This window comes from Botryllus schlosseri, chromosome 1, assembly GCF_051294905.1.
Source record: "Botryllus schlosseri isolate E-star chromosome 1, Bs_hap1, whole genome shotgun sequence".
NCBI lineage: Eukaryota > Metazoa > Chordata > Ascidiacea > Stolidobranchia > Styelidae > Botryllus > Botryllus schlosseri.
Genome location: NC_137236.1, coordinates 12,163,906 through 12,190,667, shown reverse-complemented (window position 1 = coordinate 12,190,667; position 26,762 = coordinate 12,163,906). Strand labels below are relative to the sequence as shown.

General features: G+C 40.8%; 1 protein-coding gene across 2 annotated transcripts in view; it reads left to right on the top strand.

The window, feature by feature from the left end:
• The first annotated feature begins 12,946 nt into the window (after window positions 1–12,946).
• LOC145441984 (uncharacterized) overlaps window positions 12,947–26,762 on the top strand; it is a 42,118-nt gene continuing 28,302 nt past the window's right edge. The window contains exons 1-2 of one of the 2 annotated variants that reach the window (XM_080319958.1): window positions 12,947–15,402; window positions 22,338–23,780. In XM_080319958.1, coding sequence (XP_080176084.1) covers window positions 15,327–15,402; window positions 22,338–23,780 — 1,519 coding nt within the window. In that variant the 5' untranslated portion in view covers window positions 12,947–15,326. The remainder of the gene's footprint in view (window positions 15,403–22,337; window positions 23,781–26,762) is intronic. The other variant, XM_080319950.1, reaches the window with a different exon arrangement.

Genomic DNA, 26,762 nt, shown 5'->3' with positions numbered 1-26,762 from the left:
CAATCAAATATGCCGGACACAATTTGTACAACAATATCTCGCCGGCTATCCGACCGTCATCGAGCAAGCCCTGTCCGCATTCAAGTCGAAGTACAAACAATTTATATTGAATAAATCTTAGTCAGCCCTCTTGTTTACCGGACCACGACCTGACATATCGATCTCGGCTTCCGACACATGCCACTTTTTGTCTCCCGTCCTTTTATAGTATCTTCTTTTACTTTTCATTCAGTGCGCATGCCTCCTTTTAACATCGCCTAGGCCAGGTGGGGGTCTGATTTCGAAGACTACTCCAAGTCGTTTTGACACCTTCCTATCTTTCATTGTATCGCAGTCTCGTGGTGAATTAAAATGACGAAATTATTAGCAATAAGATGAATTGCATGTGATATGCCGAAGCTCGTATAAATACAAACAAAGTATGCACAAAAACGCTTTTTAATGCTAATCTAATTTTTCGACCGTCCTTATTTTTGGGTCCATGTCGATGGCAACCCTGGTTATAATCCTTTATATCTTTCGTTCTACGCGTCGTAAACAGACACAGTTGTCGTTTTAGAGTAGTTGTTGATCGCAAGAGTTCATTGAAACCATAATATCGGGAATTAGTTGGATAGAACACGCTTCAAATTGATGTGAAATATCGCAATATTCTGTTACGTGAAAATGCCGCGCACGCGTGAGCACTGAGCATATTGCCGCATAAGGCCATATACATTCACTTACGATTGCCTTATACAGTTGAATGTCACACACATAGTTAGATGCAGTCCATAACACTTCAACAAGGTCAGTATCACGAAGGTTGGTCTTACATAAGTTACCCGACGCCAGTGCTAAACACTGCAGACATGGGCAGGCCGTGTTATTTTTGGCATATGCCAAAACTGCCAAAAATAACTTATTTTTGGCATTTTTCGATTTTTATTTTTGGCAGTTTTGGCATCGTCCTCTAAATAGATAGTTTCAGCCTCGAATTAGTCACAAAAACGCTTTATTTGGGCCAGTTTGTCAAAAGACACCACAAAATTTGCAGCATCCACGTATAATCAGTGCCTACGAACAATAAGAAGAAGAAAAAAACCTAACGATTTCATAGGTTAATAATATCAAACGAAACCACAAAATGTACAGTATCGATCGGAATCGATGCCAATAAGCAAAAAAAGAAAGAAAGCCTAACAAACACGCTCCACAGTTGATTGTTACAGCTTTTGAATAGACTTAAATCGTTTGCACTGTAACAGTGCTTCCAAACTCAGGTCAGCCAAGTTTCTCCTGAATTAATTTCTCGCCCAGCGAATCTGGGAAATATCGGCTTCAGCAGTAGCCGTTGAGGGAAAGAATGTTGCCAGTCATCCACAAAAGGTTTTCAGAGCTTCAAAATCTTTGGAGGGCCGAACCGGCTTCCATGCATCATGAAAATAGATCACTTCACCAGTGCCATCGATCTCATCGCGGAAAGAATTTTCTTCCCGATCCTTTTCCAGGAGTTTCCTGTGTTGTCTCTCTACACATTCTATTTAGTAGCCCGACTATCGTTTCTCTTTCAGTCTACCGATATATTTTCTGAGGACTTTTGTCACTTCAGGTGGCTTTAATATTACCAACTCGCATGGAAGAGTCCTGGGAAGGTTAGCTATTTCAAGAACATTGACGCAACAAGACTGTCTGGCAAAACGAGACTATGCAGCTCGGAAATAGCCACACAGTTTGTTGCGTCACAATGTTCAACTCGATCACAATGCAAAAATCGTAGTTGATTTTGGGGGTTCCAGTTCCCTGAGCAGAATATAATTTATATTTTAATAATCAGTACTGCGGTAGCTTCTCATTGATACCCGTTTTATCAAATTTAGCGCTCGGCAAGCCGGTCAAAAATAGTCGTAAAATTGCCTTAGGACAAATGGAAAGTATGATATAAACCAAATGCAGTCAGCCGTTCAATCTCGCTGTGCCCACACCATTTAGGACACCATGCTTTCACCCCTAATGGGTGGGCTGAACCCAGATTAAGAAACCTGCCTTTCACAAACGCTCTTCTCGCTTGTAACGCGGTCCTGTTAACACAACACCATGAACGAAATGCACCATTTGGCAGGCCGTGTTATTTTTGGCATTTTCAAATTTTTATTTTTGGCAGTTTTGGCATCTGGCTCCTGAAATGCCAAAAATAACACGGCCTGGACATGGGTGTGTAAGTTACGCGAGTAGCCTACGGTACTCGCGCCTGTAATAACAACATCATACAGACAGTTGAATCATCCGTTTTATATATGTTATACGAAGTTACTGTAGACTTCAATGAATAGATGTTGATCATATGCCAATATGATGACAAACCTGCATCTTACATTCGATGTGTAGAACACGTTTCAAACTGATATGAAATGAGGCAACACGAGAAATCGCGCGCCTATGAGAAGTGTCAAACAAGGCCTTATATTTACTTACGATGGCCTTGTGCAGCTGCAAATTGAACATTTTGTTAGTTATGTGCGATCAATAGTATCTATAAGATCAGTAACACGGATTTGGACTTATATAACTGGGCCAGGCAAAGCCAAATAAACACTAATTACAAGGCGCGTTGCCTCTATTGCGATGACGTAATCAGCGGCGGCCGTGAGTAATGTTGAGAACGAAAACTTCCCAGTCGCGGTGGGTTCGACTGCGTAAAGGTATAGAGCTCAGTAATGCCTTGTTTGAATGCTGAAATGGATATGTAAGACAACCACGTGGTCATTCACCATGGGAAGGATTATGTATCACGTCACATGAAAACGAAAAACAAATTTCTCTTTCACTTTTGAGAAATCGCGTAGACTTGTTTCAATATCATCGTCACCTCACTCGCCTGAGCCTTCCGAGTAGCTCAGTTAGTCAGGCTGCTATTCCCTGATCATGGTGATATATTGGGCGTCGGTTCAAGTCCCGTTGTTCGCATTTTATCAACTTTTTGGTTGATGCATTAGAATGAAGTCAGCATCGACAAACATTAAAATTAAGACATCAATCTTTCAACCCAGACCGTACGCAAATCGCGCAGTTATCCCCGGAGTACCTGTCGAAATATCTGAACAGGAGCTCTTAGAAAGTTTTCGCAGCATGAATGTAATTCATGTGAAAAGGCTCACCAAAAAAACTAAAAATGGCACGGTCACGATTCCATCGCACGTTATGTTCCACTATCTCCGTTTTAAAACCAGACAATACAATCCACCGCCAACGAGATGCTTCCAATGCAATCGCTTTGGGCATGTCGCCAAGCACTGTCGCGGAAAACGTTGCTGCTCCAAATGCGGTGGCCGTGATCACACGTACGATGACTGTTCAAACAACAACAAAATGTGTAAATTGCAACGCGGAACACAGCGCTGCATATGGCGGTTGCATAATATATAAGGAAGAAGCAAAAATTAATGCTCTTAGAGAGGGATATCATATGTTCCTCGCACAACCCAAGGAAACTCCCGAGTCCATGTCCGAGTACCATGAGTCGGTAATCGTAGACGATCCTGCCCCCAACAGACTTAACGCACACACGATCTCGAAGCCATACCCGCAGTGACCTAATTATAGGAATATACTAACCCGTGGTCGGAGTTGCAGACCTACCACCCCACAACCCAACGACGGTGACCTGCGCCACTGGCGACAACCACCACCCTCTCGAACTGCTGCCAACCCCACAGTCGAAAACGCAACAAGCGGGCTTGCTTCTATTGACCCCGTAGTCCTCCTCGCGCTGATTGCTGAAATCGTTAAGATAACTGTAACTGCTTACAAATCTAGCGATAGTGGTACCGTTCTATATAATATTGTAGCCAAAGCTGCCAGCAAATATTTGGGATTTTCTGTTGACCCAGTCTCTTTGAAGAATGTCACGAAAAGCTTCGGAAACCGAAGACACTCCCTCCAAGACGTCAAATAACACTTTAAATAGATAATCACAACTCTTTAGTCCTTTTACAGTGGAACTGCAGGGGCATCTATCGCAAACTACACGAATTTAAGCATTACTTGTCAACCTTAACCATTCCACCATACGTTATTCTTATTCAAGAATCCCATCTTGTCCAAAAGTACACACCAAAACTAGGTGGGTACCAACTATTCCGCCGTGATAAGACGTTGCACTCGGGCGGCATTGCCACTTTTGTCCGAGCATCGCTCAATGCGTCTCTTTCAAACAATGTCTCGTCATCCGTTTCTGAGGTACTATGTGTGCGAGTAGGGAACTTGAACATATGCAACGTCTACATACCCCCGGACTGTGAAACTACAGCTAGTGACTTTAGGATATTTGACTCTTTGTCATCACGCTCCATTATATGCGGCGACTTCAATGCGCACCATTCTTTATGGAGTCAATCGACAAATGCACGTGGCAACCAACTCTGCGAAATAATGGATAGAAACGACCTTGTCCGGTTGAATTCATCGTCACCCACTCGTATGAATATAGCGTGTGATGCCCTCCATCGCTGGTCACTTCTTGACCTGTCGATGTCGTCTCGGGATATTGTGGCGAGATGTGCCACAACAGTAACCGACAAGCTTATAGGTAGTGATCACGTTGTAGTCCAGATCACATACAATAATAAGGCGTCGTGCAATTCATCAAAACGAAGATGGGATTACAGTAAGGCGAACTGGTCAGCCTTCTCGGCTGCTGCGGATTTCCACCTCCAATCCAACTTCGTTGCTATGGGGGACACTGAAGGCCTCCACCGCCATTTCACAAATAGCCTACTTTTAGCGGGGGGAGAGTCGATCCCACGTCCAAAAATATCAACGAAAATAGCCGTACCTTGGTGGAACGTGGAATGTACTCGTGCTGTGCGCACGAAAAGGGCTACTTACTTGAAAATGAAACGTACTATTCACATTCGAGACGTGATCGCCTTCAAACGTATGAGAGCCGAATGTCGAAAAACCATCCTTTCTGCTAAACGCAAATGCTGGGAGGATTTTTGTGGTACACTGGACTCCCGTACACAGATATCGAAAGTATGGCACGTTATGCGATCTATGTCGGGGATGCATGCGTTCAATTCCATACTAACGCTGAAGTTGAACGGATCCATTTCATAAAATAACAAAACCAAAGCTAATACACTGGCTTCACAATTCGCTAAAACGAGCAGCTCCGACAACTACCCAGCCGGATTTCGTATAACGAAGGCTAACTTTGAAAACACGGTTCATCTTACCGCTGACAACGAACCAGATCGGCACAGGAATTCGAACATACAAACATCGAATTCACTCTTGACGAACTAAATCAAGCTTTGCGTACCCGAAAAACCCGAAAATCCACTTCACCCGGGGAGGGTTCCATAGGGTATGCGATGTTAAAAAAAATCTATCATCCTCCGGTCGCACCGATCTTTTGAAACTATACAATGCATCCTTGGAGACGGGGAAATTTCCAGTCTCGTGGAAACATGCTATAGTCTGCCCAATTGCCAAAAAGGGCAAAGATCCTACCTCGGCGGACTCGTACCGCCCTATATCTCTCACGAATCACATTTGTAAAGTCATGGGAGTAATGGTCACCAATCGCTTAAGATGGGATTTGGAGTCGAAAAATCTGATACACCCCTCACAGTCCGGCTTCCGGCGTGGTCGAAGCACCCAGTACCACATACTCCGTCTCCACGACACGATTTACAAGAATATTCATCATCAGCGGTCGGTGGTAGCGGTTTTCTTAGACATAAGTCGAGCCTACGACATGGTGTGGCGCCACGCACTTCTGTACAAACTATACCAACTCGGAATACGCGGACACATGCACCGATGGATTACAAATTTCCTTTCTGACAGAACTTTCCAGGTGACCGTAGGAAACACTCTTTCCGACAGTTACGTACAGCAGAACGGTATACCCCAGTGAAGCGTTCTCAGCCCTCTGCTGTTTGCGATTATGATCAATGATTTACCGAGCTCGTTAGGTCATCGGTCTGAACATGCGGTGTTCGCAGATGACTACGCTGTTTGGGATAGCGGTCTTCTTATCAAGCCCCTCTTGTCTTCCATTCAATCATCACTCGATGTAATAAGCGACTGGTGTTCCAGATGGGGGTTTACCATCAGTAAGGCCAAGACCGTAGGCATGCTGTTCACGAAGAAAAGGAAAATTCCTCCACTCATCTTGAAAACTGGTGACCATGAACTTGAATTTGTCGACACCTACAAATATTTCTGTATCACGTTTGACAAATTGCTGAACTGTAAGCAACATATCGATACGATTTCCAAAAAGTGCGCCAACAGACTGAATTTAATCAGAGTCGTGACTGGTACCACATGGGGAGCGAGCAAAAAACCATTGCTGCAGCTTTTCAGGGCGCTGATACGCTCACTTATTGACTATGGGTTACCAGCATATTACTTCGCCCCAAAAAAGTATCTGTACAAGTTACGCACCATACGAAATCAAGCTATCCGCCTCTGCTGCGGCGCAATGCGCAGCACCGCCATTTGTGCACTGGAAGCATCATGTGACGAACTTCCTCTCCATCTACGCCACAAACAGCTAAGCCTTAACTATCGCTGCCACCTTAGACGTTACCAGGCTCACGAACACCTAACATTAGTAGTGCTTGAAGACTCCTGGCAGGAGATATATAGCCTCATGAACCCAAAATTCATTACCTTCAACATCGCCACTAATGTCGAGTCTCTGAATAACCTTGTCCTGGAAAGAAAAACTCTTCCAGATTTTCCTCCATGGCTGATGCAATCACGTACCATTGATCTAGACCTTGCCAAAATCATTAAAAAAGATATCGCACCTCTGTCACATAAACCCATAGTCCTGGACTTAATATTCGAGCGATATAATGATGCCACTGAAATATACACTGACGGCTCTAAATCAGCAGAAGGAGCCGGTTTTGCATTTACCATCCCGTCGCTGATGATAAACTTTTCTCAGCCGTGTTCCGCCCTAAAGTCAATATTTTCTATAGAAGCACAAGCCATTCTCCACGCTCTAAAATGGATCTGCCAGAATGGCTCATACCATCAAACATATGTGATTCTTTCGGACAGCCTGAGTGTACTATCCGCTATGACCAACTTGCAGGCACAGCAAACGCAGAATGTTATATTTGAATGTGGTCGATTGCTGAATCGAGCGGTTCAGAAAGGCGCCATCGTTGTCCTGGCCTGGGTACCGGGGCATGCTGATATCGCTGGTAATGAGTTAGCCGATAAATTGGCTTGGCAAGCTGCCAGGACCGATATCGAAAATACCCCCTCTCAGACGCTTCCAGACGAAATTAGCCTCGCTGAGGCGAAAGCCAAAGTACGTCAAAACTGCAGAGCGACCTGGAACGCCGAATATCAACGAAATGAGCGGGGAGTTCACTATTGGAATTTCCATATATCATTGACTGATGGCCACTTTCCATCGATGCATCGACATAGGCGTTAATATATAAGGTGGAGAGGACTCGTCCAAGTACTGAGCCCTAGGGTACATCACACAGGTCACCAGCTGAGGAGAGGACAAGGTGTTTAAGATCGCAACTATTTGTGGATATCCAATGAGGTAACTTTTCATGAGCTCAAGCTGTGGGCCCCGGAGTCCGTAACGCGCCAATTTCGAGATGAGAATTTTATGATCTACGCAGTCGAACGCATTTTTTAGATCGAGAAAAATGCTACATCCCAATTTCGCTTCTCTGAGATATCATAATACAGTTCGGCCAATGTTAGGAGGGCATGAGCGGTTTGGTCTTTGTTTCGGAAGCCAAATTGTTGAGGGGTAATGACAGACATTTTGGCGAGGAATGAGGATAGGCGGGAGAGGAGCAACTTTTTGAATACAACCCCGATGCATGGGAGAACGGATATCAGACGGTAGTTGGTGACATTAGTTCTATCCCGAGCTTTGTGTACAGGGACTACTCTGGCGTTTTTTAGATAGTTCGGGTAGACTCCATTTGTTGTCATGAAGTTGAAAAAGTGGGCCATATATTGACCGATATTAAAGAATCCATGTTATAAAAACTTGAAAAAGAAGGATATTTAGCAAATCTTTTTTCATGTTAATTGCATGGTGGATAATTCGAGCTGTGCCACAATGAAACAATATAGCATGCCACCGTTAATCATATGTTTGCATATGTTTAATGGTTGTATGATAGTCATTCAACCGACAATGTAGCATATAATTTTCGAAGTAAATTGGTAATAATGCTGGAGTCGGAGTCAGGAGTCGGAGTCGGAGTCGGTACCTTTAAAGACCCAGGAGTCGGAGTCGGAGTCGGTACGTTTAAAGACTCAGAAGTCGGAGTCGGAGTCGGGGTCGGTATATTGAAAATGTGTGGAGTCGGAGCCGGAGTCGGTGGTAAAATTTACCGACTCCACAGCCCTGGGTGAGGTTAAACATTTTAAACCAGGTGGGTCAAACTCAACTTGGGTCGCGGGCCTGATTCAAAAGTTTTGATCGCTCGCCGGCCGGCCTAGTCAATGATTACAGATTACCTCCAAATCCATACCTTTGTTTTCACGGGAATGCCATCAACTCCAAGCACAATAGTATTATACATTATATCACGAAAACTATGGGCTCTGTTCGAGAAACATATTCATTCGCAGCAATTGGAATTGGCACAAATACGATAATCAGCCGATTGACTACTGTTACAAACCACTCAAGCAGTGGCTCTGATGACGATACAAGTTGGAATATTTCTGTGCTCCCGTTGTTTTGATCGTGATGCGTCGTTGGCCCTGACACAAGATATTGTTAACAGCACGTGCTCTATTATTTTTATATCACCAACCAACTTATCATTCGAGTTTCTCTGGGGCTGCGGTGCTTTTCGGGTCAAAGTAAGGTAAACAGCAGTGTGAGCAAATAAATCTGAATTATATTCATCGTGTAGCTATTACAGTCTCCATGTATTTTACATGAAGCGATTCCGCCTCTGTGGATATATAACTATTATTCGATCCATTTTGCCTGAAAGTTCCGAACAGAGTGTGCAATTTTTGCCTTCTCAGAATAATGCAATGACAATGTCACCGACGTGTTCCTTATGGTTACTTTCAAGAGTGAGAACTTAACACTGTCGACAGATGGTTATCGCCTAGAAACATGAGCTTGAACATGCTCGACATTTACCGTCTTGATGAAATATAATTATTTGCGTCAAAGTATTTATAACTAACAATTTCAACTTCTGTTGGAAATTTGCTGGATGATACGATGTTTTTTTAATTTACTCAGAATGGCCTCGCGGGCCGGATGAAATCGTCTGGCGGGACGTATGTTTGCAACCCCTATTTTAAACTATGCGGATGGTAATTCCCAGCCGCGCGTTATTGAGTTGATGCGATATGCTGCATTTCCTCGATTAGCATGGTCGTCATTCGTGACATGTTCTTTTATTGTTATTATTATGACTAAAAAAAAAAATTAAAATAATCATGATTTGTATTATTGCTCTGATTGACCCTATAGGCTTTTATGAAATACCGTTATTTCTCGTTACTTTGACACTTTGAAATACTCTTTACCACTGGTTTATGTTATTTCGTCGGCAACGGGATTTCTATTGGTATTCCTGGATCCGAACATCTACACAATGTAGCTGTGTAGTAGCTCCAGGGTTGAAAACTAGTTTATAGAGGAGTTACAATACAATGTTGTCAGTAGTGGTATAATTGGAATCCTCAATCGTTTCTTTTTTTATCCCTGATAACGAGCAAGTGCCATTTTTCATCGCTAATCTTCATCAGGCCAAAACGGACAATCGCTGAGAAAGTATGGTGTAATCCTCGCTTTGCTGCTCTGCACAGTAGGAATACTTTTTTACGTTGTCAGTATTGTCCGGCATTTCCTGGAGTAGCTTGGTATTTGCGCATCATGCGAGTTTCGTTCGAGGCATCCATTTAATTCTTCAGTATGTAACTAATAAATATTCCTTTTTGGTGATTAACCGGCACTTTTTCATTCCCTAATATCAACACAGACATATTCACTAAGCAGCATTGAATAACAGTGTAATTCACAGCCGTCAATTTAGAAATAAAATCAATTCGCTGGAGAACACGGCTACATTTTTTGACTCGCCCCGCCAGCGCATTTTCTGCTTCTCATTTGGCCTGCGGATAAAAATAATTGTCAAACCCTGGGTTGGATTAAGTGACGCACTGAAATGAGTTAAACAAATCTTGCCAACAAGTAGCGGCGAAAAGTTGTATCATTATCGGGGTGGGGTATGTTTGATTTATCGTTCTATGGGGGGGGGGGGGCAAGACCAACGTATTTTGGGAGAGGCCTGACGAGTTGCTGTTTCTGCCCCGGTTAGCTGGTCGCGGCTCGCGTAAACATTTTCATGAATTCATAATTGAATTTGGTCGATGATATTGGCAATTGCATATATTATTATATTTTTTTTCCAGCTCTCTCAATCCATGTGATCAGATGTGCCGGTAGATTTAAGGGAGGAGGTGGGGTAATCGAAAATTGTGGATACATACTCATTTATTATTGCATACAGGTTCGGTTGTGTTTACAAAAATCAATTCAAAATAAACATGTTTAAAACAAGGCTCTTGTTTAAAACATGTTTTTTGCTGTAGTGCTTTTTAAGCAATGACGTCACGAATATTCAATTGTGGCGTCATGGTGTATTTACATCGGCAGTTGAAAATATAGGGTAAATATAGCTCCTTTAGCGAAATAGGCTTCCAACCCGTCATCTGAATATACATTCCGTACCGTTGAACCCACTATTTCGCGAGTTCCAACCATTCTATATCGTATACGTCGGTTATATCGGGTGGTATTCGTCCGTAGGCTCATAGAGCATGTTTTTGGAACGTATTTACACACTTATGGCATAATTATACAACTTAACAAAAGCACATTTTTAAATGACTCTGTTTAAAACACTGTTTTAAACAAAGTGTTTTAAACAACCATTTGATTTAAACACAACCCCACATCCAGGGCAGGGTAGGGTATATGGTATGGAACGAAGTATCGGTATCGGATATGGAAATATGCAAGTATGGTATGGTATAGAAATCTTTAGTCTTTTATGGAATTTTTTTATCATGCTCCTCCCTACTGTAGCAATCTTGCCACAACCATGACAATGAGCCTATACTCTCGATTTGTCAGAAAATCAGAAAATCTCAGAAAATCGTTAACTGTCTTTGTTCACATCTCAAATTGCGATTCATGACTCATGGTTTGTGACCAAACCCGGTCGACATCTACTTGTAAACAACAAAGTTGTGCAACACACACATATGAAGAAAAGTAATGATATTAAAAATTATTATTCCAATCCAATTATATCCGACCACTGTCGGTTTACGACTTGCATTTCACTTATCATAACTTCCACTCCGTAAACTACGAAGATAAGTTTTAAAATCGCAGACTCTGAAAATGTAGCAGTTACATGATTATTTATATAAATTCGTTGTTGAACTTGGAAATGATTTCCCGCAGTCGGATAGTCATCACTAGGGCAAGTTTTTGTTGCAGTCAAATCTGTGGAAAGTTGCGTTTATTTTTCACAAAATTTGCACTAAAAAGTTGCATTTATGGACAAATTCCTTGAAATTATTTGGGTATGAGATACTCGAATCAGTCCGTATACAAGGCACTGTATCAAAGTTCAGTGTAGGCGAGTTCAACAAAATCAATAGCCCGAAAAAATTGACCCAGTGAAAATATAATTTTCGGCGGTCTAGCCTAAATATGTACGTCAAATCAGAAAGGACCTCAAATTTAAACGCCAGTGAAATAATCGAGTGATCTATCTATTTGCAGTAAAAAGTTATTTGCATGAAAAATCGAAAAAAGTTGCATGAAAAAAGTTGCAGAAACTTGCCCTAGTCATCACGCAATATCTATTCGACATAAGCAGCATGTGACTGTTGACAGGAGACAATTGCTCCAATAATCGATCAGGTCTTCTATAGCCCGCTGTGCTCAGGATTGATAATATTAGCTTGTTGTTCAGAAAAGAAACATAGAATAGGGTTACCATAATTTGGAAAAAATAAAAGAGGACACATTTTCAACGTTTTCAGGCTTGCAATCAGGGCTGTGGAGTCGGAGTCGGTGGAGTCGGAGTCGGAGTTTGGCTAATTTTTGCTTGATGGAGTCGGAGTCGTGATAACTGTGGTGGCTGGAGTCGGAATCGTGAAAAAATACTAACTGGACTCGGAGTCGGAGTTAGTGAAAATGACCCCAACTTCGACTCCGACTCCGACTTCTTTATCATGTGAACAATTTCTTTCAAAGATACCTTTTAAATTACTAATAATATATATAGTAGGATTTTTATGTACTATGAATCAATGGTATTAGTAACGATACAGATAAGGGGCGGCCAGACCGTGCCCCGCAGGCCAAATGTGGCCACGAGAAGGTTTTGTATGGCCTGCGAGGTAATTCTCGAAGTTAGTTATAACATCAGGTAAAATTGCAAGGCCAACAAATATTTGATTAGCCTGACCGCGAAATTTGATGATGACTAAAACATCAGTTTCGACGCATTGGCGTAACCGTGCATGCTCCAGCCACATTCAGCGCAGATCTTCGTATATGACCACAAAGTAAAATATTCCGTAGCAGATTTATTTGACTTGAAATTTTTCTTAGCACATCGCATGATATATTGTCACTTTGCTTCTTTCTTGCATTTAGTATTGGAAACCCTCCTAGGAATTGCAAATACGCGTAATTTACAGAATTGAGTCTAACTATACACGCAATTAGGAGATAACGTGTCGTACAACACGGTACTTCGCTTGTGCGCTCGAAGCGAGATCGTCGGCGATGAAACATTTGCGGAAAATGACAGAGCCATCCATGTTCACCGAAACCGTCGATATTGCTATGTCTAAAACGCCCAATATTCCTTTCGTAGCCAAATGAGCATATTGCTATACATAGGCAACCCCCAATATGTGCAAAATTTCGTTCTTCGCACGACCAGGGCATGACTGCACATTGTACAGTTGCACACTGAGTTTTCATGACATAATTACTATCAATTTTAAAACGTAGTCATGTAAGTCTTGTTTTCAATATTACCGAATTCGGTTCGTTCCTATCAGGCGACTAAACAAAGGGTTTTCAACATTCAAGTTGCCCGCGCAATGGTTCGTAAATCTCATGCGACCCCTTCGGCCCAAAAGGTTGGCCAACCCGGACATAGGTAGAATTTAACATTATTTGCAAAATACAACTCAGTTGCAAAGAGTATGAAAGAAGCAATATGTATCTTCGCGATGCAGTCACAAATTGATGCAATTTTTTGAATTATATCAGGATATTGTGAAGGAGCAAATATATCGTCTGGTTGTAAAATTGATGTAAATATAACCATATGCTCCTTCCCACTTGACAAAATCAAAAATATTTGTGGTGTAGCTTAGCTGCTTGGGTCGAACAAATGATTACGAAAGACTGCAAGTCCTTGTATTTGAATACTTGACTCAGTGTATGTAGATTAGACATATGCTATTTGACTACTTCCTAAATTTCGTTTCTATTTGTTAGTAATGAGACTTGTGTGTGATTGGAATCAGTACAGTGTGTAATGAGAAAATTATTATGAAGCATCTATGTATTAGTTGCTGAATCATACACAAGAGCAACACTTCGATTGTTTTGTCTACATCTTAATTATACAGTATGGGATGTAGGCTATGTCGTGTTCGAATGATTCATGCATATTAGGTTATTACTTATTAGCAGTGTGGGGATGACGCGAGTCACCTTTTTCGCATGACTTGACTTGACTCGGCGTATCAGAAATGTGGATTGACTCGTGACTCGGAGCAAAATTCACGAGTCAATTTCAAGTCATCAAGTAATCGGTGTCGATAAAAATCACTGTATCCTGGATATGCTCGGATTGTTCGCGAAACTCTTGTGTAACCCGCGAGAGCGACCAATCATTCAATGACCGTGCGTTTCACCAAGCCTTGATTGTTCTCTCACAAATAAATTGAACGCAAACGAAGTGATCGAAGCTCATAAGCTGACGTTGTCGTAACTCTAGTGGTAAAGTAATAGAATAACAAAATGTATACTTCTGTTCTCTGTTCTTACCTTAACCAAACCGCTTGTTTTATTGAAATTGAAGTCGAATATAGTTTATATAGTCTTCAACCATTGACGCAGGTTCGAATGGTATCATATCTATTTGTAAATGGGTAACGTATTACATCTTATCAATTCGTTTCTCTATTCTCTATTTTGACTGGCAGCTATAAACTGAGGCTATGCAATTACCTAGTTTAACAGTTCTACGTATATGTGAGCGATAAAGCGCCTTCTTGCGTGTATATCTAACTCTTTATTCGTTCATCAGTTAGGAATCAATGACCACTCAAACTGTATTTCAGAGACCTAGCAAATTGCAATGACGTAATCATGCCTCATACATAGGCTACATCGAAAAGGCAATCTGACTTGAAATGTGACTTGACTCGTGACTTGACTTGACTCGACATGACTCGAGTCACCTCCAAAAATCGAGTGACTTGACTTGACTCGAGTCACCTTTGAAAATCGATTGACTCGACTTGACTGGAGTTGAATGTGCAATGACTCGAAATGACTCGTGACTCGACGGTAGTGGCTTGATCTCTACACTGTTAGAGAGTCCATGCTATGAAAATTGATTAAATATGAAAAAATAAAGGAAATATGTCGAAGGAAATAATTCGAGCTGTGCCACAATGAAACAATTTTGCATGTCATCGTTAATCATATGCTTGCATATGTTTAATGGTCATATGATAGTCATTCGAAGTAAATTGGTAATACTGTTGGAGTCGGTATTTTTAAAGACTCAGGAGTCGGAGTCGGAGCCGGAGCCGTAGTCGGTACGTCTAGAGACTCAGGAGTCGGAGTCGGAGTCGGTCCATTGAAAATCTGTGGCGTTAGAGTCGGTGCTAAAATTTACCGACTCCTCGGCCCTGCGTTGCAATACCGGATGAAATCATGATAAAATGGTAAATTTTTCTCACTTCGTGGTCGGTTGACTAAAATAAGGCCGACTTTCCGGCTCACCTCTCGAAATAGCCGCCGGAGCGTTCGTTACTTCAATGCGGATTTACTGTATCTCAGTCGAAGTTTGCCATATATTGAAGCATAATTCTTCAAAAAAGAGTAGCCTACATTTGGGCATCGTCCGAGGACACTTTCAAAAAAGTAAAAAGAAGAGGACAAATTCTCTCCGTATGGTACCCCTAACACAGAATGTTATTATATATTTTCAGTTTTGTCATATACCCTAGCTAATTAGTACCAGGTTATCAAGAACATGGCAGAAGGGGGTAAATATAACAATTCTGATGTCGCTGATGTCAAGCCTACATCAATATCGCCCGAAATAAGCGGTGAGTAGCCCAATGTCTGTTGTATTGAGGTCAGACTATTTAAAATGCATGATTATATTACACTGGTCTACAAATTTCAACTTTTTTTCGGGTTTGGGTTTTGATAACTGATTTTGGCTAATTTTGGGGTGCTGAATCCGATAGTGGCCTCAGATTTTCTCTATCACATCACGTTTTTGAGATATTAAATATTCCCCTTTAAAAAAAAAATCAATTTTTGACCCTCCTCTGTTTTCAAAACAAGGAATTCTGATGCAACAAACACTGTTTTATCTGCAATAATCCAGCTCTAATTAGCAAACAAGCATTCAGTATTATATTCAAACAAATTTGCGTTGTCTTTATTAAACTTTCATGCCTTGGATTAAACAATATGCATGCAAAAGAGCAACTCTCAAAGCTGGTACAAGCGTGACATTTTATCGCAATGAACAAGGAAATGAGAGTATCAGAACATCAAAACCGTTCTCGAAAAGTTCAAGTACCATGACCATGGCTGGCTCATATGTCTAGATCTGAAAATGGTGAACTTTTTGCTGGGGCAACAAAGTGGCTACACCGAATAGCCTACCCTTGTTTCCTATTCTACTGGGACAGCAGGGTCAAGGATCAGCACTGGCTCACCTTGACGCCTGGAGACAAAAATATCATGTGATCAGTTTGTTGATATCAAAAGGATCCTCTTGTCTCCTCTTTACATCTAACTTGGATTGTGAAGGGGGGTGTTTTAATGATATATGTTATGCTTTTTCTGGTCTCAGCGAAGAGAAAAAAGAACCGGCATTTTCAATGGACCTCACATTAGGCAATTGTAAAAGGCTAAAAATCTGGTACGTAATCAATGTTGCCATTCGAGGCTAGATCGTCGAATGCTTTCGGTGCTGTTTTTCGGGAAAGAGAAAATCAGAAAATTATGAAGATCTCTAAAAGGAGCTACTGCTTAGTTTTGAAGATTTGGGACGTAGGATGAACATCAAAGTTGACGCTTTGAAGAACCATGCGGATGAGTTTCCAAAAAAATTTGGGAAAGTTAGTGGAGAACAGGGTGAACGTTTACGCCAAGATATTAAAATTACGAAGGCCCGTTATCAAGATCGGCGGGATTTCTGGATTAATTTCTTTCTCACACCCGTGAAAATCCGTTACAGGCAAGGACAAGGACACAGTCGCCAGCTGTACCTGGATTTTCGTATGATAGTCGACTATTGCTGGAGTTTGAAAAGAGAAATTCCAGATGCTGATCGTAAAAGAAAGTCCATCAAAAGAGCATTTTTAAGCTTATAAGTAGGGCTGGGCACAATGATTCGAGTACTCAAATCTGAATCGAGTAATAATTTTAATGATTCGAGTCGAGTAGTTAAATACGATTTTTATCGAGTACTGAAATTATATGGTCCTCGCAGCTGAAAGTTAATTTATCAACGAGAATTATAGTTTCGATACTAATTTTCACTGTTGAAGCCTTGAAACCTTGATTGGCCGAAGTCATGATCAACTCACAACATTGTCGCCAAGTGCAATGGAATCGGTATGGTCGAAAAGATACCAAAGTATCTTTAATGTGATGGATAACAGCCATTATATTCTTTGTGGGCACGTAAAGGGTACATATCTGAACTTTTACATATTACATTCTGATATGACGTCATAATGAGTGATACTCGATTACTCGACTCGACTCGAAGCATATTACGTGATTCAAAATCGAATCACTCAAGTACTCGATTTTGCCCAGCCCTACTTATAAGTGAAGAGTTCATATATTATGAAAGCGTTTTTTTACTGTGTCTGAACTCGCCCTGCCCAAGTCTGTGTCTTCATAATTTTTGAACATCATTGGAATGTCTATGTAGGTATTGTGCGAACTCTACGCTATAATTCAGATAATACATTGTTACTGTCCTATCGATATGTTCGTCAGCACGATGTACCGTTTAATTTTAGTATGGTTGCTCTTTTGCATGCCTATTTTTTATTCCGGGGCATAAAATTTTAATAAAGACGACGCAAATCTGTGTGAATCAAATATAGAATGCTTGTTTGCTAATTAAAGCTAGATTATTGCAGGTAAAACAGTGTTTATTACATCAGAATCCCTTGTTTTGACAACAGAGGGGGGGTCAAAAATTGAATTTTTTTTTTAATCTGAGATATTTCATATCTCAAAACCGTGATGTGATGGAGAAAATCTGAGGTCATTTTCGGATTCAGCGCCCCAAAATTAGCTAAGATCAGTTGTCAAAACCCAAACCTGAAATCTTGTGTAGACCAGTGTTATCCATCTAAAACAGTTGAGAAGTTATTCAAATACCGTACTTTTTGCTCGTTGCGGAAATAATATTCCGAAGGATATCGAAGAAAATAAAAGAATTCATATCATTTTCTAATAAGGCTCTGTGTGGAACCTGGCACGCAGTACAATAACAATGTATTTTTCTTAGGATCCGCAACTTTGGCCAACTTTGCGTCCCAATGCCAATCTCCATAACAATGAAAAATTCAATATACCATTTGCAGAAATTTCTTATACTTCACTACCGACTAATCTATATTTTTGTCAGCCCTATTGTTTCAACCCTGTTAACCTATTCAGGGGTTCTCAGCCTTCTTTTGGCCGTGGCCCATTTTCTGGCTTCAAGATGTTCTGTGGCCCATCTGTTATCCTACCCAGAGTCAGAGTCCTGTTTAATGTGTGGTAATAGCCGCCGCCGATATTCCTATCTCTCTAAAATTGGCGGATTTTTCTCTTACCAATCATATTTAAACACAGGCCTTAAGGGACACGAAATCGCGCGAAGAAAATTTTCAAGTTCTATAAATCTCAGCCAACAACCAACCCATGAAATAATTTTGGGCCCTTTTGAGCTATCCCCGATTCGGGGTTCGGAATGCGCATAACTCTCACTTTGAGAAACTCAACGATCTAATCCCCGCATCCACTATGTGTTTGCGGTTTTAGTTCAACTATATGGTGGGGAATAATATTGTTATTCTGGCCCCGCTTCAAACAATTCTTTGGTGAATGGGATACTACAGAGAAGTGGAGAACGAATTTTTATATGCTAGCTTGTGTACCTTAGGGCTGTTCAAATATAACTCTTTTTCCTGAATCTTGCTGGCTACTCGATTAAATCGTTAGGTTGCCTTAAAAAACGACAAACATCAAATTTGAATTCATTCCAACCAATATTCGCGGGTTTCGTACGGATTGAAAATTTTGAATTTCCCAAAAATGCAAAAATATTTTTTTCAAATTTTTCAGACAACCCCACGAAATTGTTGGGCTGTCTTCAAAAACTATGCAACACAAATTTGACTCAATTCCAAGCCGTAGAAGCGGAGTTATTTCAGTTTTTCTTTGATAATTCTATGGATATCCTTGATCGGTGGATAATCCAAGAATTATTAAAGAAAAACGGAAATTCAAAATTTTCAAACTGTACGAAACCCGCGAATATTGGTTAGAATGAATTCAAATTTGGTGTAAGTCGTTTTTTAAGGCTACCTAACGATATAATCAAGTAGCAAGCAAGGATCAGGAAAAAGAGTTATTTTTGAACAGCCCTAATGTACATAGTATGTCTTGTACCTATGGAAGTCGTGTTATCAGAACATTAAATCCAATATTACAATCAAGTCATGTTACTCGTACATTATGTGCATTGTACAATGACTTCAAGGCCACACATTGTCAGAGCGACTTCAAAGATGAATGTTCTGTGCTAGGTCCTCAATACATTACGATTCGCTTCGGTGATGCCGTATACTTCCATAGGAAGTTTATAATTGATAATAAATTGCAATTGTGGCTATTTTTATGTTACAATAATACGAACTGCCGAAGTATAGGCCTACCATCAATCTATAATTCTACATCAAATGCATTTCAGTTCAAGCACATCTTTTTCAAGGGCATACGACGAGTGACACTGCCGGAATACTTGGATACTTCAGCATTGACTTCCAGTTATTATATAATCGAAATTATTGTCGTTGCTGTTGGCCGTAGGTTGTCATAGCCAGGGGACAAAATTCGCTGTTTCCCCTCCCATCTTCGACTTGTTCAGAGCAATGGTTCCCAACCATTTTTTTTATTCCCCACTTCAGATTTATTCCGAGCCTTCATTCCCCACCAGGACCGTAACAGCACTTCGTCAGCCCCGACAAAAAACGTTGATCTTGGGCCCCCATACGGTGATGAACCCCCCTCAGCCCCGCTGAGCCTGTAACCATTTTCCCCGCTACTTATGAGCTACATTGGGTATACTGTTTAGTGCATCGCCCTATTTGGACTAAACTCGCGAAGCGCGAACAATTTATATAGTTCGTGTTTGAATCGGTAAATATGATCGGGAATTGCATATATTTTGTTATCAATTTTTTATCCCCTCTCTGCTCGCGTAATCAGATTTACCGGTAGAGCTGAATGAGGTGTGGTGGAAAAGATCGGTCCCCTAAATATTAATTAAACATTTTGAGGCGGACCCGTTGGTATATTGACTTCATTACGTTATGCTATTTCGTGACCTCCTTTATCTGCTATGTCAAAAGATATGGAAATCGCCCAAACTAAAAATCACACACGATTTCAAATTGGTATTGCTTTACTGGCAAACCCGCGGCCAGGGATAAATAATTTTTGCTGTCTATAGTAAATTTATTTGAAAATTAAGAATTTTGGTCTGAGTTTACGTATGCGCATGTTTGGATTAGACTTGTTTATGGTGTGAAAGCTATAGAAATATGCTATCTATAGAGAATAGTTTTATTGCTTTGTCAATCTCTCGGATCTTGAAATTATGGTAAGAATCCCCAAGATGGAGTGATTGAGGTGTGGGCTTTTCAGCACGCTGGTCCATACCTCAATAGGCTGGGTATGGCGCAGCACATCATATACCTGAATTCAATATTTGATTGATCCTCTTAAATATATATATCTCTACAATGGAGAAGGCGTTGGTCTTATCCCCCCCCCCCCCCATATACAATCACTTGCGAGTAAATCATGAAACCCACAAAATGGCCAGTTTTCATAATCAGATCTGAGCTTGGCAATACGAAAAGTTAAAGCATTGGACTGATGGGAGGTATCAAAACGAGAAGCACGCCGTCAATACAAAATTGGTAGAGCTACATTAAACAGGTCTCTGGAGAAGACAGGGGATGAATCTCACATGAAAAAGATTTCAAAATCGTTTGCCAATACTGTCGTCAATGAAGAGGTGAAAAGTTGGTTAGCACAGTAGGCCTATATGTCATCATATGCTCCAATATGTATTATGGTTTGTCACTTCCACTTTAACAAGAAATAGAGCTGTGACATTTGGATTTGATGGGATAGTTGATGCGAAAGACGCATAATTTGATAGTGATTTTCATGTTACATATTTTTAGTTATCTGGTTTTGTTATGCGTTATGACTTTTGATCAATCCAGGAATTGAAATAAATGAATTGTCCACTTCCAGCCCAGCTTTATATCAGTATATCCAAATTGTTGGTAACTGTGACAGGAGTTGAGGTTTTAAGGATATGAATAGCATTTATTAATTCAATACAGACAGCGGGCCATACCTCATCACCCCCCGGCTAGGGATGTTCAAAAATAACTTTTTTTCCCCGATTTAAACCGGTCACCTCTTAAATCGTCAGGTTACCCTAAAAACGCGGCACACCAAATTTGGTTCAATTCTTACAGGTATAGGGCTCCGCAGATCCAATTGAATTTTTTAATTTAAACAGGAAAATTAAAAAAAATTCAAATTTTAACGTCAACCCCATGAAATTGTTGAGCTGTCTTCAGCGACCATGCAAAACAAATTTGATTCAATTCCAACTAGTAGAAGGGGAGTTATTGGAGTTTTTCGTTGATTATACTCGGATTATCCACCAATCAACCGGGGTCGTAACTGCCGCACCCCAAACCCCTAATTAGGGTAGCGCAAAGGCGTCCAAAATCATTTCGTTAGCCGTTTGTTGAAGGATATTTATTTACTTTAAAACTTCTCGTCGCGCTCACTGTGATTTCACGAGCGCCCAGGTCAGGCAGGGGTGGCCAAACTTTTTGCCAATGACGACCGCATGTCAAAACACCCATAATCCCATATTGTACACGGCCTCATACCAGGGCATGGTCGTTATAAACTGGACGCGAAATACCTACCACCTACTGGAATGTTGAAACTGTGCAGTATCCATTTCCGGTGACCTCAAGACTAATTTATTCATTCATGTCTGCTCAGTATACACACCGAAATCGCGAGTGGTGACTGGTCATGTTATGACATTGGCTGGGATTAGTCATCCTCGGGCGAAAATGTTTGGGAATCATCTATGAATTTTCCAATTCATATTAGAAATTTCGCATATTCCTATCAAACATTCATTTTTCTCGGTCCATGTGTTCATATTAAACGGTAGAGTTGATGGAGCGGGTGTTTTCGAAAATTTAGGACAAGTTATAAATGGTGATGGATCTTTGCGTGGGTCAATTGTTATTAGTCACTTTCTTGTATGCTGTTATATATCTTGACCTCCCATCAGAATTGTCGCTGGAGTGGAAATATATTGGAATCGCAGGTTGACCGATCCTGGTATAGAGGTATAAATTGAAACATGATTAGTATGAGAAAAATGCGCACATGTTAGACGAATAGGCATATCAGCGGCGGCGATTACCGCAAATTAAACAGGATCATGACTCTAGGATAAGAGGTGGACCACATGGCGTTTTAAAACCGCAAAATGGGCAATTGCTGAACAAAGGTTGAGAATCCCGGCACAAGATTCTGCAATATTCACAATATAAATCTCTATATCTTTCTTGAATACCTAGGTGCTGGGTTATATAGAATAATAACAAAAAATAGTAAGAGCTTTTCTCCAATCATTTCTATTCATAAAATATAATGAAGAACGAATATTGTTATCTTCCAGAAAAAGCTTCAGCCCTGATAAAATGCATAAACGATATTGCGTCTCAAAAGTCGACGGACAGAATCCTCGAAGACATCGGCGCCTACGACCTCAGCAAACCTGATTTCTATGTTCATCCCCAGATGAGAAGGGTAACAAAGTCAGAATATTTCAAAGACAATTATGAAGAGGTGCAGGAAATGGAAGTTGCAGTAAAAAGAAAATTATTCTTCTGGCAAAAGAAAAAGGTTGTAAAAAATCAGTTGAGAAAGGAGTTCGGATTCCTTCGACAAAAAGTTGACGACAACAAATTCATCGAGCTGGATGAAGTTTTGCAACAAGCTATCAACGGAGGAAGTTCTATCACTGCTATCGTTGCGTCTGCTGGATCTGGAAAAACCACTCTCATGCGCAGAATCGCCAGAAAAACTTTAGGCCATTCACTGACAAATGCGGATGCAACTGTCAGCCCCTCTAAGCTCAAGTACAAATTAATATCTTATATAGAAATAAAAGGAATGCGAGATGAAGGCTCCATGAAACCATCTAAATTTCTCTTCGGTGGCCTCTTTCAGGATGAGATCGACGAGGAACATGCGTATCAGTGGTTGCTCGAACATCAATCAGAGGCAGTACTATTTTTCGACGGCTTGGATCAGGCTACTTGGAAAATTAACAGACATGGTCACAAGAGCATAAACCCCTATACTCCAGCCAAAGCAGCAACGATAATGTACAATATCCTCTCACGTAATCTACTCGCTGATACGAAGATCGTCTTCTCTTCCCGGGAATTCCAAGTCTCGGATTTGCCCGCGAAAGCTCGGCCTGCCGACATCATCACACTTTCTGGTCTGACCCTAGATGACGCAAAGAAGCTTTTTGTGTTTCTAATACATCAGCATGGGGATGAGGCATGGGAGAAGATGGAAACGACGTCACCAAGGCTGATCAATTTAGTTTCCATTCCCGTTTTTCTAGTCTTAACCGCAGTGATCATGGCCCAGAATCCGAACGAAGCTCCTCCTAAGACGATCACAGGACTCTACAAAAAAATTATATCCACTCTAAGTAGCGTGAAAAACATCAGAAAGGCTGATGCAATCGCCGGAGTTATCAACAAATTGAAAGCGATGGCATATCGTGGCATGAAAGAAGGTAGAGTGACATTCTCTGAAAATGATTTGAAGAAGTTTGGACTTTCAAAAGAAGAAGTTCGAGATCTCGTGATGAAGGTTCCAGGAAATAACCTCCTCAGTTGCAATCTGTTGGATGGCAATTTCATTTTCTACTTCTGCCATCAAAGTCTCCAGGAATTCCTCGCAGCGGGCTTTGTAGTCGAAATGACGCGTACAAAGTTCATCAGCTTCAACTCTAAACACTTGCACAAAGAGCGATGGTCGGACGTCCGCAGATTCGTGTGCGGCATCATATACGACGAAACGCCGGATGATCTTCATGAAGGTAGGTCTCATCAGAGAATATAGTTTTTTGTGATTCGCTTGATTAACTTGATTTCGCATGATTCACTGCAGACAGAGATGCCACTGAGATATTTTGGAAAAACCCAGATTTGGACGTTGAAAAAACCCAGAAAAACCCAGATCCTATATTTCACTCAAATTTATATGATATAGCTGCAAAACAGTGACTGAGAGTCATCAATGACAGTTATACGAACATAGAAGAAGTTTTAGCCCTTGATATTGAAATCCCAACTGTGCATTTTCATACTATACATTTTGCTCAGTTAAATGAGCAAATTCATCGAAATATGATGCTTTCCTCTCGACACATTGCTACGGGTATTCGGTATGGAGGGGGGGGGGGGTCAATACGTAGTTTATTATATATTCGTAATGTTTGTCACAATGCTAATCCTCATCTATGATGAGGATGATTTTAGGGTAGTTCCAGTGACTGTGAGCTGACCAGAGAGATTAAAAATAGCTTTCGATTCATTAAACCTGGGACAAGCACTTTTATCTGGGATGTTTAGTCGAAAAAGAACGGACGCACATATTAGTCATGTACTCGGATAACTCGTTTCGTTCAAGGTCACTTGAAGACTCCACGAAATTCAACTTCAAGGTTTGCGAATATCTGTGCTCAGCATGCTTACGTTTTACTTTCATCTGCTAGCTTTGCTGTATTTCAAATTCTTTCATGACGTATCAAAAGCAATTCTAAATACATTATAGCGATATTTCAGGGTTGAGACAATCCCTATTCTCAAGTTGACGACGATAACGTTGAACCCATACACTTTAATGCCCGCAATACACAGACACAAAAAGACGTAGGCCTGGGTTACTCAGGCAGCGTATAGGCTACTCGACGTGATCAGGATACCAAGTCGTTCCGTCGCTTTCCCAGTTTTTCAATCAATTGCAATTTAGTGAAATTCGAAATATCGGAATTATACATAAACTGAACTCAAATCGCACACAGTGACGTAGCGTAACTGGAGCTCGAATACCCCCAAATTTATTTCGGTAATCAAAATATTGTAGTGTATTCGTCAACATTCGTATATATTTACCGCAGTGGTTCCCTAACTTATCCAGATTGCACCACAATAGAAATGTCGCTTTACAAATATTTCACGTTTTAAAAACGATGGCTGCGTGCCTGTTTATACCAACATAGATTGAGATAATCTTGATTGCTTTTGTATCGATTATGGTTAGGGATGTAGACGACAAAAAATCATCTATTTTTTCTGTAGAAGCAGCGTCCTAGAATACGGTCGTTGCGTAAAGCAATTAGCTGTTCTTCTTCTGCGAAAGATTGGCTGATTCATTGCTTCCAGATGTTTCGACTACCCAACGATACGGATGAAATTATATAGATATTTCGGTAGCCTATACATATGGACTAATTGTGATATATTATAAAATAAATTTATAAATCATATTTCCGACATCAATACCATAATGCTGCGTTTTACTAAATAGTTATTGCCACAACTAGGGCTGGGCACAATGATTCGAGTACTCGAATCTGAATCGAGTATTAATTTTAATGATTCGAGTCGAGTAGTAAAAGACGATTTTTTCGAGTACTGAAATTCTACGCTCCTCGCCACTGAAAGTTAATTTATCAACGAGAATTATAGTTTCGATACTAATTTTCACTGTTGAAGCCTGGAAATCGTGATTGGCCATATCGTAGCATACGTAACATATAGTACAAACCTACGAACGTTACTGGAAATGTGACACGATATTGTCACCGAGTGCAATGAAATCGGTATGGTCGAAAAAAATGCCTAATTATGTTTAATGTGATGGATAACAGGAATTATATTCTTTGTGGTCGCATTAAAGGTACCTAATTGAACTCTGACTTATAACATTCTGTTATGACGTCATAATGAGTGGTACTCGATTACTCGACTCGACTCGAAGCATTTTACGTGATTCAGAATCGAATCACTCGGGTACTCGATTTTGCCCAGCCCTAGCCACAACGTATCAAAAATGTGGTGGATGAATATCGTGAAATTAACCCTTTTAATGGGGGGTCCGATTTTGCAGAACTGACCATCACTTTTCAAATTCATACCGTGACCTCACCAAGACCTTAATCTGAGTTATTCCAGTTTAAAAGTGGCCGGAGTATAGCCGTCTACCGTTTCCACCCTCGATCGACACCCCATGCCATGTCTAGGGTTCTTTATACGACTAAATATACAAACTTTTTCTCTGAAAAATCTCTTTCTCTCTCTCATTTCTCCCCTCTGGCCCCCAGGATGGCGTCAGAGAGTCAAAAATGATGCCTCAGTGCGTAGCCACCGTTGCCTGGTTTCAAACAAGCCGTCAACCATGACCGTAAACCGCGCGGCTCGCCAGACATCGAAAAATCAATATTACATGAAAAATTTACATATGGGCGTGGTCAGTGAGTGGTCATAATGGTCAAGTTCAAGATCAATACCGAATCGGACCCCTACCACCCGGTTAATGGCATAAAACAACGTGGTATACTTTCTCTTGTCATATCCCACTATTTGCAGGCATAGTAAACCAGTTTATGACTCATTTTCCGTCTTGAACTTGGCTATGTTCTTGAAAATCACCGAAGCGTGACCACAATTACCAAACCCCCTCAGAAAACGCCCCAGAACAAGGTTTGATGTTCCAAACGGTGATAAATCACACAGAATACCGTACAAGTCGACTTCCTATGTTCTGGCAGAATTTCTGACTATATTTTCCACTCGGAAAATATCTGGAAATTTTAGGTATGGGTATTTTCAGCCGAACTCTTCATGTAAGATCGTCGGTATTCGAAAATTTTCATGCCCTGTACCTTCAAATTAGGTATCATATTAATCAGAAGATAGCAGGCTTTTCATAGAAACCAAAAGCAGTCCGCTACGACATATATCTCTGGAGAAATTGCGGGATGAACTTGAACTTGGGTCACCAGTGACCCCCCCCA